The 15,972-nt window shown below is 47.7% G+C and overlaps 1 protein-coding gene across 1 annotated transcript in view; it reads left to right on the plus strand.

The window, feature by feature from the left end:
* Nucleotides 1–15,972, plus strand: part of LOC128721511 (uncharacterized) — an 86,518-nt gene that overhangs the window by 57,846 nt on the left and 12,700 nt on the right. The window contains exon 4 of the mRNA XM_053815269.1: nucleotides 15,155–15,280. Coding sequence (XP_053671244.1) covers nucleotides 15,155–15,280 — 126 coding nt within the window. The remainder of the gene's footprint in view (nucleotides 1–15,154; nucleotides 15,281–15,972) is intronic.

Consider the following 15,972-nt stretch of genomic DNA (forward strand, 5'->3'; position numbering starts at 1 on the left):
ATGCGGCTTACGGAAAGTGGTTTACTTCTATTTTTTTTTTTGCTCGTCCTCCCCCCACTCGAAGCGCTTTGTTGCGTAGCTTTCCAGCATTCGCATTTACGGGAACAAAGCGCCCTAAATTGACTCGTCCCCACGCAGACACGCTGTCTCTGGTGGCGTCTTCCGGTGGGGGCAACATATGGTGGCAACGACCGACCAGACGCAGATTTTGCTCCACCGCACGGATTGTAGGCACCATTTTTCCTAACCTCAAAGTCTCAAAATCTTCCGCCGCACGACTGGCAGTTTAATGGGGCACACGAGACACGCGTTACGGATGGGATCGAGTGTGGTAAATCATCCATCCACCGGTTAATTATCTCAACCTGTGCCAAAACTACCCTCAGCCCGGGGTGGTTGGTTCCGGTCACGGTGTCCCAGTAATGCGTTACTGGTACGCCTACACGTGTCGCAGGCTGGTAGTTGTTGTTTTTTTTTCTCTTCCCCCTGTTCGTTCAAGAGTAGCGAAGTGTTTCGTGTTTGCGTTTAATGTGAAAATTCCTGACGCCCGCAAACCGCCACCGCTGACCGGTGTCAGTTGGCCGAGAAATCAAGACCCACTCGCTTTGGTAGTTTGGCAGGGCCATTCGGGAGCAGTGGTGCGTGAAATAAGATAATAATAGTTGACCGTCCGCGTCCACAGTTTGGCCGGTTCCCCCGGACGCGCAGGAACTGGAAAGGACGCGAATAGGTTTTGTACACTCGGCTGAATTGATGGTGAGAACGGAGCCTAATGCAATAGTGGCGCCTCGCCTCGTTGTGTTTAATTTTGCATGGCGTTGCGTGGTGGCGGTCTGGTGAGCGATGATGAGGAGGAAAATAGTAATCAGAGTGTGTACGATACCATTCTAGCACGATGTAATAGCGTGAAGTAGTTGGTGAGGTATGGTCGTGTTTAGCGCACGAAATCTGTTGCTTCCATCGCGCTGGCGCTCGGTTGGGTGTTTTATTTGTTTAACGATGTTTCCACACCGTTTACGAAAACGCCTCGTTACTCTTTACTGAGTTGGCACGCCACCTTCGTGCGTATTAACGGTTTGACAATGCGATCAATTATTTGAATGATGCAAGTTATCCATTTTTAAGCCACCAAGTTAGCCAAGAGCTCATTAGTAGGCCATGGAATCACGGGCCGTAGGAAACTGACAGCTGTCAATATTGAGTTAGGAATATCAACTTCATTTTTCTTTAGCTATTTAGTTACAAACTACAAGAATAAATTTGAAACTGGCCACTACCGTAGAGGAGCATGAAATGAAGATCCGGAAAAGAACGCAAGAAAAGAACGCTACGGAAGAGATTTTATGCAAATTGCGCCCCGTAATACTATGCAAACGCTATCCAAACGAGCTTATTTCGGTGTGGCTCGGCTAATCGTTTCCGTTATTTTTTGCCCCCTTACATCCGCTGGATGACATGGCATACCTGCAATTCACTGCGGTGCAAGCTCGTGCGGTACTATTTAATCGCTTTTTTTTTGCAGACCCTCCTCGCATACACACGGGGCTCATCTCTCGTAACAGCAGCCGGACCAGCGGCAGCATAGCGGACGCTTAAGTGCAGACAATTTCACTGCTTGTTGGAAATTTATAAAATATGTTGTGCAAAATTTATGTAACGGCGCACGGGGCGCGCTCCAGCTCGGTTGCGGAAGAGCAGACACGTAAAAATTACCCCAAAAGATGCAGGAAGATAATGTCGGATCAGAACCGTCGGTAGAAACCGGCATCCGGTTACGAGAGTGGGTGGGAATGTTTTTTTTGTTCCACCCAACACCGGTTCGGTCCAAACCCGGAGCACATTAAAATTGGGCCCAGCTGCCCATGGCACGCGAGAACCACTCGCATTTGTGATCCCTGTAAAACCGCGGTTTCGGAAAGGCCGAATGTCCGAACGCGCGTTTCGGCTGCTGTAACACTGAAGGTGCATAATGGGGGGTGGTTTTTGCGTGCCGAAAAACCCGAAGGGATGTTTCAGTTAAACGGCTGTTTGGCTTCGAGGTTTTTCCGCCCTTTCGCCGCTCGTAATCACTCTTCACTTTAACGCGTTGAAATGAAAATTCAAATACCAAACCCTCTTCGGCTTTACGGGCCACAGAATGCCGCGGAAAATACTGCGGCAAAGTCGGCCGACAAGCAGGCATATTGTAGCCCCAGAGATTATGGCCCGTTACGGATGGGGTCCCCATTTGGATGGTGTGCAACATTTACTTCTAAGCTCACCTGCTCGCAGGATCCTGGCCATTCGGCTGGAGGTATCGTCTTTATTCGATTCGACCCACCCGGAAACGGCATTTAATGGGGTTCATCTCAAGTTGACGTGTCTTGCTTTCGGGCTGATGAAGTCATTAATCATTCATTTTGGCGAGCGTTTTGGCCCACCCATCGGGCTCATCTTAGGGCTCATCGTGCACCCCCGTGTCGTAATCGTATTTATTCACATCGCGTTCACGATCGGTGGGCCCTTGTTTGCTCGGCTTGTTTGTTGCGTCAGTCTCCGTAAATCTTTATGGAACGATATGGCAGCCATTCGGGATGCGGTGTGAAGCCTTCAGCGGATGGTTTAGTTGGTGCGTAGACGACCGTGGAATTAGATATTTTAATCTTCGTTGGGGAATTTCTCCTGAAACTCGTAAACCAAACCTCCTCCGGGTCGCGATTCGCGAAGGCGCCGCAAGGGCCGAAAGATTAATGATAATTACGTTCGCTCTGTTTAGTTGTGATTTTGGGCGATTTGAGCATCGAGCGGTTCGGGAAACAGGTTCACCTGAACGCCCGGAGGTGTTAAATATTCCATTTTTCAGATTTTATGCGTCTCCTCTTTCTTTTTTTTGCTGCCACGCTAGGTCCCGTTTTCCCGATGCCCCGTGGCGGATGTTTTCCCGACCCGATCGGGATCCCGTTCGCGGGGTACGCCACGGCAATTGCAATCTGGAATGTTGCAGGAAATTGGGCTTTGCCAATTTTTTTCACTCTCTCTCTCTTTCTCTCCTCTCGAAGGGAACGCTTTGGAGCGCAGCAATTCAAAATCATACAGGCGCACGCCATTAGCGTTCGCTGTTAAGCGCGGAAAACAGCGAGAAATGGTGCTTGAAAAGTGCCCAATTTTATTTTATCGACGCGTTTACACGTTCAACCTGGGAGAAATTCATCTGCGTGACATGCTCGGAGGTTCATAAATCGATGATCCACCGAGCGAGAAGTTGTTTGGGAGGCTAAGTGCTTGAGGGCGTTTACGAGAATGGATTTATTTCTTTCAAAAAGTTGTGTGTATTACTCAAATTATGCTTTAATTGAAGCAAATATCAAAATGAAGAGCATTTATATCTTAGTTTAAATTTGTGAATTATTAATGCATTACGTGCCCTCTGTTTTCTGTTTCATAATGTGAACCAGATAGTATGTAGATTTTATGTTATTGTTATGTAATATTATACACAATGTCGTTACGTAGGGTTCATCAAGAAATGCGAAATTTGAAAAAATTCCAATCAAAATTACTTCGTCTTAGTATTATGACAGTGAATATTGGAGATATATTTTCAGGGCACTTTGTCTATGAAATTACAATCAAATAGAAGCCAGAAGGTTGCAGGATATAGTTATGATGGATGTTGTTTACGACAAGCATGCTATCGATTTTTTACTTCGAATTTGTCAGTCATTGAATCATTTGTCCTTGGATATCGTGAGGTCCTTCGTGTTGTCTTTTTGAATATCGTGTTGAAAATAAAGTACATGGAGTGCAGCTTCGAAATTCCATAGCATTTATGATGGATTTAACTGCTACGTCATAACTATAGAACCTTTTTTTGACCAACAACCTTTTACAATCTATTACAAGCAACAAAAAAACTTTTACATGCCGTATGAAGTGAGAAGGAAGAGAGAAGTAGTTTATTCCGCTTTTAAATATTGAGAAATCAGCATCATTTGATGCGATATGCCAATATAATGTTAACGTCTTCACGCTTTCAACAGACTATCTTGACTTCGTAACTTAATCCCAAATAGCTAAATGATGCTGTTTTCTTATGTAATTTTCCACATGCTTTGCTTGCATTCCCCTTAACTCAATCGCTTGTTTTCTGGCAAGAGTGTAAACAATATGCCAAAAATCTTTGCAATCATAATGTTCGATATTGGCTTCCTTCGCTTAAATTGCCGCTCTGTAGGCTGCGCGCCTTTGCAAGGATCAAAAGGAAAGTTAAAAGTTTCTCCTCCACACATTTCACGCATAACGACGCAGCACCATGCGAAGAGTTATAAAATTATATTTTTATTGCGATCGTGTGGGCTTTCACTGGTTCTATGAGATTCAACCATACCCATGCCATAGTCCCATAGCAGCGAGGACTATAAAATAAAATAAAAAATAAACGGACCATTTCACGCCATTCCTTACGGCGGCGCGGTGGCTCAATCCGCTGGGCAACGCGTTTGTGTAGTGATAAGGCAGAAAAATCACCAAGTCTCGAGATGCCTCGATGAAAAGTTTAGCTTTAAAATGGGAGCGAAAGCAAAGCGAGGAGACTACCGCCAGCCTCTGAGGGTGTGCATTTTTACTTGATTTATTGTTTTTGCAGGCGTTTTTTGTTTGTTTCTGCAACATGCCAGGGTGGTGGATAAATAAAGAATGAATGTTTGTCCCTTTTGTAACGCCTTGAGCATCCGCCTTCGAAGGGGATCACCAGAAAAGGAATGTCCGTATTATTGTACCCAAAAAACCCCGAGCGTGGAATTTTCACTTGATCAAAATGACCTGTAACGGCATCTGCGGATAACACCGGCTGAGGGGGATAAGGTTAACGTTTATCTGTTAAAGCGAAGCCAATTTAACCTGCGCAACGGCAACAATCCAATGGTCCGGACAGCGTTTTTGCGGTTAGCAAAACGGCACCCGGTGCCATTTGGCGAGAAAAGCAAATCCACCCGAAGATGGTCGATGCGTTGAAGCAAAAGACCCGCAATTCCGATACGGTTCCATCGGCTTTAACTCTAACCACCGGTGGGAAGCGGCTGGAAACAATGTTAATTTTGCTCCTGCGTCCCGAGCGGGATGCTTTCGCGAAATGCTTTCCGGTTAAGTGCCGGAAATTCTTCAAATTCCATTCTTCCTTGCCTTCATTTTGATTTTTATGGTTATGTAACATATGCGCACAAGGAATGCTGCCGGTTGAAGTCGCCCTCCCCCATCCAACCTTTTGGCCGTTTCCATTCCCTTTATCATCTCTCTCTCTCTCTTTCTGCTTCGGTTTACCGACATCCTTGATATCCTCGCAAGGAGCAACACACTCTGCGTGATTGTGTTGTGAATCCACCTGTGGATGGGGAAAAGAGTTCACCTGCGAATTTGTTTCTTCTTTTTTTTTTGCTGTTGCGCTTACCACCGAAAGAGGAAACAGATCGAAACTATAGAACCGCACGACGGCGTGCAAAGAAATACCAAAAGTAACAAGATAAAAAATCACCGAATCCACCCACCGGGGAGCAGATTGTTTATCTGTGGCGAAAGGAAAGTTTGCCCATAAAATTGTTTATGTTTCGATGTCTCTTCACATCTATGTGCCAAAAAAATGTGCCGGCGGGGTTGGTGTTTGGCCTGTGGCACGGGCTGGCAAGGGTTACCCACGGGTGGCAGCACAGAAAACGGCCACATAAAGATGGTAAAAAATGGCTCACTAAGGGCTCTTGAGACGGCGTTACAGTTCACCCGCGTGCTCGTGGTCGTGGTGGATAGTCAAGGGAAATAGTTTCGGTCGCCTGTCTAGGACAGACAGGTCCACACCGGAATAGGTTCTTGGGAGGATGGAAGGAAGAAGACAATAGCAACAAAAAAAAACAACCACACGCAAACAAACGTCTCGTCCCATGGGAGGCAGCAAACCCGAGTTGGGAAAGAGGGAGAAAAGGCCAAAAAAAAATAATGTTGCCAAAAACTTGCCAACCTGAATAGGTTGGCCGCTCCGGTAGCTTATGAATTTTACATTTTTTTTTCTGTGTGTGCTCTCATTCCATCCCCATTCGGCACTAGGATCGCGGTACTAACACCAAAGAAAGAAAAAAAAGGATCCGTGTGCATAACCGAAACGCCCCCGGGCTTTTTGTGGGCTCCATTTCCACATTGACCGACATCCATTTGGGTAAAATATTGATTTTTAATATTCTCCTTCGTTTGGGTTTCTTTTTTTTTTCTCTCTCTCCCCCGTTCCAGGTTAGTATGGGTGGCGCTCGAACCGGTGAATCATAAGGACACCAACCGTCCAGCCGCGAGACGTGCTCAGATTTCGGTGCTGCTCGATGCTTCATTAGCGGCTGATTGCGGTCAGACTTGCTGCGGCGGCGAAATGGCCCCCATTCCGGACACTCACTGGTGGGCCGATGGATGAATCATTAGTTTCAATTTGTCAGCACAATCTGCGCGGCCTTGGGTCAAGAGGTCCTTCTTCCAGCCAGCGAGCACACTTAGAAGGAACCGCAGCCACATCCGGTGGCGAAACGGTGCGGGTTCTGGTGCAAATTGTTCGAAAATTTAATATTTATGACATACGCGCACATACACACACGTACACACACATACACACACGGGTAGAGGGCGGCGCCCACGCGTTCGAGTACCATGAGATTGATGGCGGATGCTGGAACGGTTCTCGGTCCCGAACCTGATCCTAATTGATGCTAACTGAACCGCAGCTGTCAAAACATCTCATCATTATGCTGCTTCCCTCCCCCCCACCCCCCATCCCCCTCCACCCCACCCACACCCCGGTGCGAAGGTTACATCGTCCTTACTTCGACACCCTCGTCGATGCATCCTTTTTGTGTCCGTTCCGCATCGAGGCGGTGGCTCGAGCAGGATATAAAGTTTCACTTCGTACACATCTTAATTTATCACACCCGCGTGGCTGGCGCGGGGTGGAGGCGGCCCCGTACCACAAAAGTGTCCTTTTCCATTTCCTTGATTGAGAGGACGCGATTATACCGTAGTGTTTTGGGGGCGGAAGGGGGAACTAAATGAAACCGAATCTTCCTGCAAGGACAGCAGCGAGGCAAAGGTGTTTGGTTGTGTACTTTTTTCATTCTCTCTCTCTCTCTCTCTCTCTCTCTCTCTCTCTCTGGTTTTGTTCTCGCCGAGGACGAAGCCGTCACGCGAGGCTCGACATTTTGTCGCAAAAGGATATGCGTATTGTGGGGTTTTTTTTTCTCTCCCACTGCTGGTGTTCTTTTCGCTGGCTGCCACCCAGAACGGGCTATTGTTTCTGCCATGGAGTTCATGAATATTTGACGAATCGTGGAAAGTGCATAGTCTAGGCGAAAGGCAGATTGAATGCTTCCACCGGTTGTCATCTGAAGCCCGCTGCTCGTCGGTACGCTCAGTGAGCTCCCTTGGACAGGAAGCAGGTGTTGAACAGCGTGTTGGGCGCCATTTGTTTTTTCACCCACACCACGACGGCAAGTGCAATGGCAGGATGTTCCCACCCCGAAAATGGGTGGCTTATCCGTGGGCCAAAGCGCCACTGGTATGGCGTTGATATCGATCCATCTCGAGATGGGTAGAACATAAGTGAGGTTATGCAATACACACCACCTATAGCGGGAGGTGGGACATATGCACACGAGCTTGTGTGGTTGGGGTTTTTTCGTTATTCCATGAATACAAAATTTAAGCCAAGCGTACTTCATCAAAGTAGGCCCGTTCATACCAGGATCCTTCTTTGATCGCAGGAGGCCGTTGCTGCGGGAACATATTTTCTTTTCATTCTTTTTTTTTCGTTCTCCAACCACCTCCACCCACACTCACTCTTGCGCTCAGTGCCGGATGAAATTTTGTGCCGTTTCCCTGGCCCCGTGCACAGCCGAGCCGAACAAGACGCCCAGTGGTTTAGAGGGGATAAGATTATTTCCAGGTTATTACGATTTCCGTTCGACAAATCTGCCAAAAACTTTCGCCCATATCACTGCGTCAACAGATAAGCTCGCCCATAATAAATCTATCCCGGGGGGGGGGGGGAGGGGGGGTGGTTTGCAAGGGGAAGAAGAAGAAAAAAACAAACTTCAAAAACAGAGCCGGTAGTACAAATCCTACTCGGATTATAATCATGTACGGAAACCGGTCGCTGGTCGCAGAGAGGTTTGCGTTTTTCTACACCAACCCACACATGTGGAGCCGCTCGGTTGGTTGGTACGTTTTGTCAATATCCTTACGCGGGAGGGGGCCTTCTTGTTCCTCGTAAGGACTTCTTGTTCCTCGGTTGAACCTTCCCACCGGGAAGGTAATCGAAACCGGCCGGCGAAGGGCTCGATGCTGGTGGATGGAGCAAATCCCACAAGCCCGTGGATGTACGTCATGGGCTCGTGAAATATCCCAATATTTTTTTTTTCTTTTTGCCATCCCATTTCGCCATAACGACCGCTCCGTCAATCTCATAACACACGCATACCGCAGCGCGCGGACACGGCCCACGGTATCATCATCATCATCATCGTCAGTGGGGGGTGTCCTTTTTTTTTTTTTCTTCATTTCCGTTCGCACAGACGACTTGACTTTGAGGATCTCGACGGGGATGATCTAAAGGGGCTTTTCGTATCCGGGACGAACCACGTTTTGGAACCGCGTGTGTAGGGGAGCATTGGCACAGGATTCCGAAGGACACTGTCGTAGCCGAAAAACTTGCGAATATGTTCGACTTTTAGCCGGACCGGACAGTTAAGCGGATTCAATAAATAGTTACGATTGTAGTTGCCGGAAATCAGAAGTAGTTTCGAGCAAGATTGCGGCACGTTGGCTTTAACCATCGATGGTACAGACACAGAAAAACAGCCGTCGTGTGTCACAGCCTGAAGGTGTGCTGATTTCTTCATACTCTTCATGGGTGACTCACTCGTGGTTACGCAAGAACCAGGCCGGCCATTTATTAGAGAGCCGAAACAAGCCGCGCGATGACAGAGAAAATTATGATTATTATTGAATCATTTTCCCTGCCGCCTGCTGGGCGAAGATTGGATGGTAAATCCTTCTCTTTTTTTTTGCTTCAGAGCGGGCGCCCAGTGTTTATGTGGATTCGATTTTGTCGTGGGGGGTTTTTTTCCGGCCCTTTTTTCCGGCTTCTCGTGGTTGGTGGTTGCGATGCTGCGGTGGCCACTGCCATGGGAAAGATTTATGTAAATACGAAAACGAGCGGGGAAAAGCGAAGAAAGATTTACCATACTTATTGCCCGCAGCGACCGAGTGATAAAAAGACCCGAAAGCAGGGTTGTGGGCGCGATAATCGAGATGATAAGAAGACCTGGGCGTCATGGTGTCTGCTTTTGTGACCGACCGACTGGTCGTCTTTGCCGTGAAAGCCTTCTACGTCTAGCGGGCCGAGGGCGTAGAGAAAGAGCAAAACTTCCAAAAGCTCGCAGACGGGTGGAAAAACAAACCACCCCCGGGGGGTGGGTGGGTTTTTATTTCATTGCGCGTGGATTTCGAGACCACTGCGCTGGGGAGATACATTAAGCATAATTTATCGTTTTATTTAGTGAAAACGGGGCGAAGCAGGCCCGACGGTTGTTGACTTCTCATTCCGACGCCGGCGCCGATCAGCCGTTTGGGTGGCGAAAAGTTGAGTGATTTCGAAGCGCTTCTCCTGCGCTTCTTGTACTTTTGCGCCTTGTGCGACTGTGGTGGGTTTTTGGGGGGCGCAAACTCACGGGGATGGAACAATTTATGTAATAATAACAGCAATAACTTGCAGCGAACCTTCCCAGGCTTCGAGATTTATCTGGTTTTCTCTCCCCAAACCCGCAGCTTACCCGCAGGGCGGCTGGTTAGGGAAAGCTGGAAAGTTCTTTATTTTCCCCCGACAACGAGGTGCGCGAAAACGAATTATGAGTGGCGAATTTTGTTCGTGACAACGATTGTTGTGCGGAAGAGTGATGATGGTTCATTTTTCAACACATTGATTTTGCCGAAACGCCGAGACACCGCTGGGTTGGGTTTTTTTTTGTTGCGCCCCACCACAGATGGCACTTGCAACAGCTGCCACGGTGGTGCCAGCTGCAGGGTTGTGTCTCTTCAGGTTGTGGCGCGTTGCACTCGTTGCAAGGGGATTTTATTTGCACTTCTGCTTCGTCGTTGCTTCGAGGGTGGAGAAAGCACGGCGATAAATCACGACCGAAAGCAGGAAGGCACGGGATGCCGTCGAAATCACGCTCACGGTCGGTGGTGGATTTACAGTCGTTACGTGAGGGAATTACTTAAGCGAGCTAAATACGTGAAAAGTCTGCCGTCTGGTGGTGGGTGGAGATTTGATTTTTTTTTCCCACCTCTTCACCAGATCGAATTTGCCAACATTAGCCGTTCGGGTGTGCTTGTGTGTGTTTGAAATATTTTTTACACGACTTTTTGAGGCACAAAACGTGATAAGCAGTTTATGGCGAATGGTGAAGAAAGTATTAATTTTTGCGAAGAAAAAAAGGAGTGTTGCTTGATTTCGCTCCCTCTCAAACACTGAAGGATTTTTTCTCTCACACATTCAGAAGGAATTTTCCATTCCAAAAGGATCATATTTCCCCCCGCAAGTTCCGGCTGGACGATTGTTATTGGCGCACCATTATTTCGGTCGTATAACAAGGCGCAATTACTTCCCACTGGAGGCAACCGAGTTGGGAGCTCAAACAGCATCCCGTTAAGGGGTTTTATGCCGCTGCTGGTGCTGCCCAACAAACCTTAGGGTGTATAATCTCCCTCGGCAACGACGACGAGTGTAACGCCACCATTCAATTGATATCACATTCCCACGATAAAATGCCCATTTGTCAGGCCAGGCAGCCAGGTTTTTAGCAATAAAAGCTAACCCATTCGGGTGCAGCTCGGTACGCACCTTGCAAGAAATAAAACTCACCGCAAACCCCATTACCGGGCGGAACCGCGACCATTGTCCTTGTTCTGTGAGCTGGGGCCTGACCGCAAACACCCCTAGGGCCGTTATCGTCAGGACAAGTATGTTAATGTTTTGTCGGTGCGTTAAATTGATTGTCTATAAAATGTCTATTTTAATGAATTTTTACTGCCCACTGGGGTTCCGGGTTTTGGGATGCTTGATTTGGTGGATGGGAAATACCTGCCCGGTGAAGATCGGGGTACGTCCTCACGCCTCAAGCCACACGCGAATTACATTTTATGTCGCTAACCCTATTAATCTCACCACTTTGTTGTGTTCCTCCGCTTCGTGCATTCGATTGGGCGTTTGAAGCCGTGTTGTAGCTCACTTTTTCTCGTCGCTCAGTTGGTCTTTCCAGCACCACAATCTTCTTCCAGCGCAGGGCTAATTGAAGCCATGATTGGAACTCCCACGCGCGCGACAGCAACACGTGGTCGCTGGTGCTTAAAATGCAAATTTGACTCAATTTCGCAGTGCGTAATTAAACATTCGGCACCGGTCTGATGTCAACGCGGCGGTGCGCGATGCTGTACGCGTGAAAAAGGGCTCGTGAATATTCCGCTCCCATTGGGAAGCGTGGAATTGTTACAAATGGCGCGTAATAACGGGCAACCCGTTGTAAATGGGAATCGATTTCGGGGTGTCGTGTAGATTGCGCCCCAGCGTTACAAGAGCACAAGAGATCGTGTAAGAGGGGGCGTTGAAAGGATACGTACAGGCGATCCATTTGTTGCCTGCGGCAACGCTGGGTTGCGGGTGGCTCCGTGATTACACTATCTTTCATCCCCCCCAGTGGTGGTGTGCACCTTTTTTTGGGGTGAAATCAAATCACTTCGGTAGCGAGAAGCAAAAAAAAACCACCTCAAGCCACCGACCGAGACAGGTTGATGCATTGGAGAATCCGTCACCGATGGTTGGTCCTGTGCAAGGAATACCCTTGAGCAGGAAGCTTAAGGATGCTTTACGTCACGCACCCCATCCACGCTGGAGCGATGTACACACACACACACACACACAGGACGAATGAGCCGCTGGCGCGTAGTATTAGACGTTATAAATATAAAATGTAAATAGTGTTTTCAATAAATAAACCACCCCCCCCCCCCCCCCCATTTACATACGTCGGCATGTGTGGTGCGTTCGAGTGGCGATAGTGGAAGATGGCGGCCGTAGGCACTTTCACCCGGCATTCAAATGAGATGCCATAAATCTTACCGCTTCAACACGTCGCTCGGTTTGCGCGAAGAAGCGCATGCATCGATCGAACGCTACCCACTCGCTTACCAGTCCTTCACAATGGAACGAGCAATTTCCGGTGCCGGAGGAACCGTCCCGTAGAAGGCTTGTGTCTTTCGCCATTGCGGATTGTAACGGGAATTCCGGGCTGACGGTTTCCTGTGACGTTTTGGCTTGGGAGTGGTTTGAGAGTAAGGATCTCCCTCCTTTCTTTTGGCATGTGTACCGAGGACGACGACGACGGCCATTACGATCAGATCACAGCGAAACATGCCCGCGCCGGGCTGCGAGATATTGGAATCATCTTTCGGCTGTACCTTTGATTTATAGCCGGAAATTGATTTGATTTGCCCCTTCCGGTGGTGTGGACGGAATTTTCGGCAAATCCGCGCTGTGGTAAGCCGGCGCAAGGTGGCTTCCGTGAGAGAGTGGTGCTTTTTCTTCCCTTTTTTTTTTTCTTCTTTTGGTTGCTCCCACTCCCACGTGGCTCCGCTGGCAGGCCTAATTTGTCGAATTTATGCGCAATGTCGAACGGTAGCGAGATTCCCGAAAAGGGGTTTGGCGAAACAAATTGCAGGTACCTCGTTTCTATTGAATTTTCACGAACCCACGTTGGTCGGTGGAGGCATTTGCTTTTGCTATTCCGTGTGGGTGGTGTGGAGAAGCAAAAAAAAACCCCTTCACGCGGGAGTTGCTTTAGCCGTGAAGTGAAATCTATGTCCGCTTGTTTTCGGGGCGGGCGCTATTGCGTTAAGGTGTGAATATTTGTGCGCGTGCAGATTTTGTTTATCCTTGCGCTTTGACTCGCATTCGCCACAATATATCAGCATTATGTATGAAAGTTTAATGCCAACGGGCGTAGTGGGATGATTGTGCTGCATTGTTGGATGGAAGTTTGGTTTGGGTGGATCTATTACATGATGTTACATGAATAAATCACACAAGACGTTGTCTATTTGGCGCACTTTTATTGACCGGAATGTTTCTAAAAAAAATGAATTCTAAAATTTATAAACGCTAGAAGGAATTCTTGCAGCACATTTCTTATTTGATCTTTTTGCTAACTTTTTTGCGTTTTTTTTTGAGCAAACTGCGGAACATTAAATGTGACTTGCGATCACCAAATGAACCCATATTGAGTGAGGTTTGTGAGGAGCATAAAACGAAAAAAAAAAACATCCATTGTTCATCGCGCTAACGATCATTTTCACATGAGCCTTTAATTAATGGGGCTAGCGCGCGCGTGTAATAAAATGCAGCCATCATCAAAAGCTACAAATACAGGCGTAATTGAAATTGATACGAAATCATTTGGAATGAATTATGCTCTCCAAACGCTGCACGGTGGTCAATGTTTTAATTTTTGCATGGTTTTTTTTGGTCCATCACAATCCCCTACTCGCTAGAAGAAAAATCCAACCGTGGCCCAGGGATGGACTGCTCTCAAACAACCGGGCCCGGGCGGAAATGAAAGCCAAACATTTCGGCATTTTGCAGCGTGTCGACCAAAATGCCACCCTCCGCAGCGGCTGGTGGAGTTTGTGTATTGTTTGCAATGATTACGGCTTAATAAATTTCATTTCATTGGGATGGGACTGGACCGGGAACGTGTTATAACGGCGGGTGTGTGTCCGTCCGTCCGTCCGTCCGTCCGTCCATGTCCGTAGAAGGGCTGGCTTCGACCGAACCGAACCCGTACTCAACGCATTCGAACGTATTTAAGGTTAATGCGACCGTAAATCATGAATATGAATAATATGCAGCGAAGGGTGTGAGCTAAAACTGCTGCATGTTCGAGAACCGGCCGATGCTCGGCGTCGGAACCAGTCGCTTCCGGTAAACGGTTGCGGCTCGTGCGGGAAAAAAGGGTTCAACAAAGTGAGGTTATGATTTTTGCTCACACACGCTAGCATCCACAATGCGCTTCGAATCGTGGGCAAAATTGTGGCCAAATTATGTTTTAGAAGCAGCAGCCATTGCAGGAATAATGAAAAGTAATCTAAATAAGGTAGGAAGTGTATATAATTTCCCTGGTAAAGCCTGTCTCGAAAGCATAAATTGGAGATTGAAAATACTTTAGCATGCCATTAGCAAACCGATATTGAAAGAGAAAATTCGATTCCGCTTGAACCGTGCATGGAATGCGCTGCATGTGGAATTGAAAACTGCACGCTTTATTTGAATAAAATTCCGATAGCATTTTTGGACTCAGCATCCAGCAGGGTGAATATGGTAATATGAACGGTGGTCCGAGCAGGTCCATAAATAAGGGTTGATTCGAAGTGGATGCACGCACGTGTGTGTATTTAAACAAAACGCACCGACGCAAACACTTGTCGATACGTCGTCGATCCGACCTGGCTCCCTTCCCAATCGCGTGGTATTAATCGTCGTATCATTACCGCTGTGGCCCTTGTGCAAATACTTCTCTTCCCTTTGATTAAGCCCGACCATCGGATGCTAACCCATACCCAACCACAATGTGTGGCCTCCGCTAACGCCGCGCTGGTGAAATTGAATTTAATGTAAACGCCATAATCAAACGAAGGATCCGTGCGCCCTGCCCGGCAGTGGGTTCGGAAAATCTGAATCCAAAAAAGGACCCCCAGACCAGAAGGGCAGAAGGAGACCCCGGCGTTGGTTTCCTGATGCGGTATGAATTATGTAACGAAAACAATGGCATTGGAAATTTATGCATATTTCGAGCCGGTTCCTGAAGTGTCGCTCCCGTGCCAAACCCGGGAAAAGAGGGTGACAAAACTTAAAAGGCGTCCGAGCGCACCGGGATGGGGATTGAGTGAAGAATTTCCACCGCGCAACGGTTACAATATGGCAATGGTTGTAACCGGGGTGTCAAAGGACGTTTACAAAAGACCGTGTGTTACGAGTGGATGTCTCATAATTCCTGAATGGTTGAAACGATCGCTAAACGATGGTGTTTTCTCGCACTTTCAGATATCCGTCTGTGATGACTACAGCTTACCGATTGACTTCGTAAAGAAACGACCGTCCAGTTTTGATCCCTGCCTCGTCCAACATATACCAAACAACTGGGCTTCACCGAGCCCACAATCAGAGCACGTAAGTATGCAACTAGACAACATTGGTTACCCAAAAAAAAAAGATGCTGCCACTCGAGAGCTAGGTTTCTTTTTGTTTTGTTTTTGCAACGAAACTCCCGTCGCTTATTGCCATTTTCCACTCACACCGGGACACCGAACGGAGCAAAATGCCGTTTTCATCATAAGCACTCCACCGTTTGCACCCAGGGGGGCGCACTTGAAGCAGAAATCTCACCGAAGCGACGAAAACTAACGCGTGCTCAAATCGGTTCACCATCGCCACGAGCGAAATCGCCCGTGGTGCAAATAATTACTTTTTAAATGGACAAAAAATTGAACCACCATCACCATAATTGAATTAGAATTTAATTAAAACGCAAATAAATTACTTTCCCGACCGGCGGGGAAGGTTAAAGCGCGTGTTATTGTTGGCGCAGGTTGTCGAGTGTGCAGCACGTTCGTGTTTCCGTTTTCTCGCTTGCTTGAAGCGAGTGCGTTCAGTTTTGGCTTCATCTTGGCGTCATGGGCAACCTGGCTGTCCCGGAATGGACCGGAATGCTGTGACGCCCCGTGGCGAAGCCACACGCAGTACACGAGAGGTGTAAATAAAGTATGAGAAGATGGGGCCCAGACTCGAGTTCGAGTGTCGATCGTATAAGCGCACCGTGTGGCTTGATAATTTATTTAAGGCTCTAGAGAGAGAGAGAGAGC

The sequence above is a fragment of the Anopheles nili genome, chromosome 2, assembly GCF_943737925.1.
Source record: "Anopheles nili chromosome 2, idAnoNiliSN_F5_01, whole genome shotgun sequence".
Taxonomy (NCBI): Eukaryota; Metazoa; Arthropoda; class Insecta; order Diptera; family Culicidae; genus Anopheles; species Anopheles nili.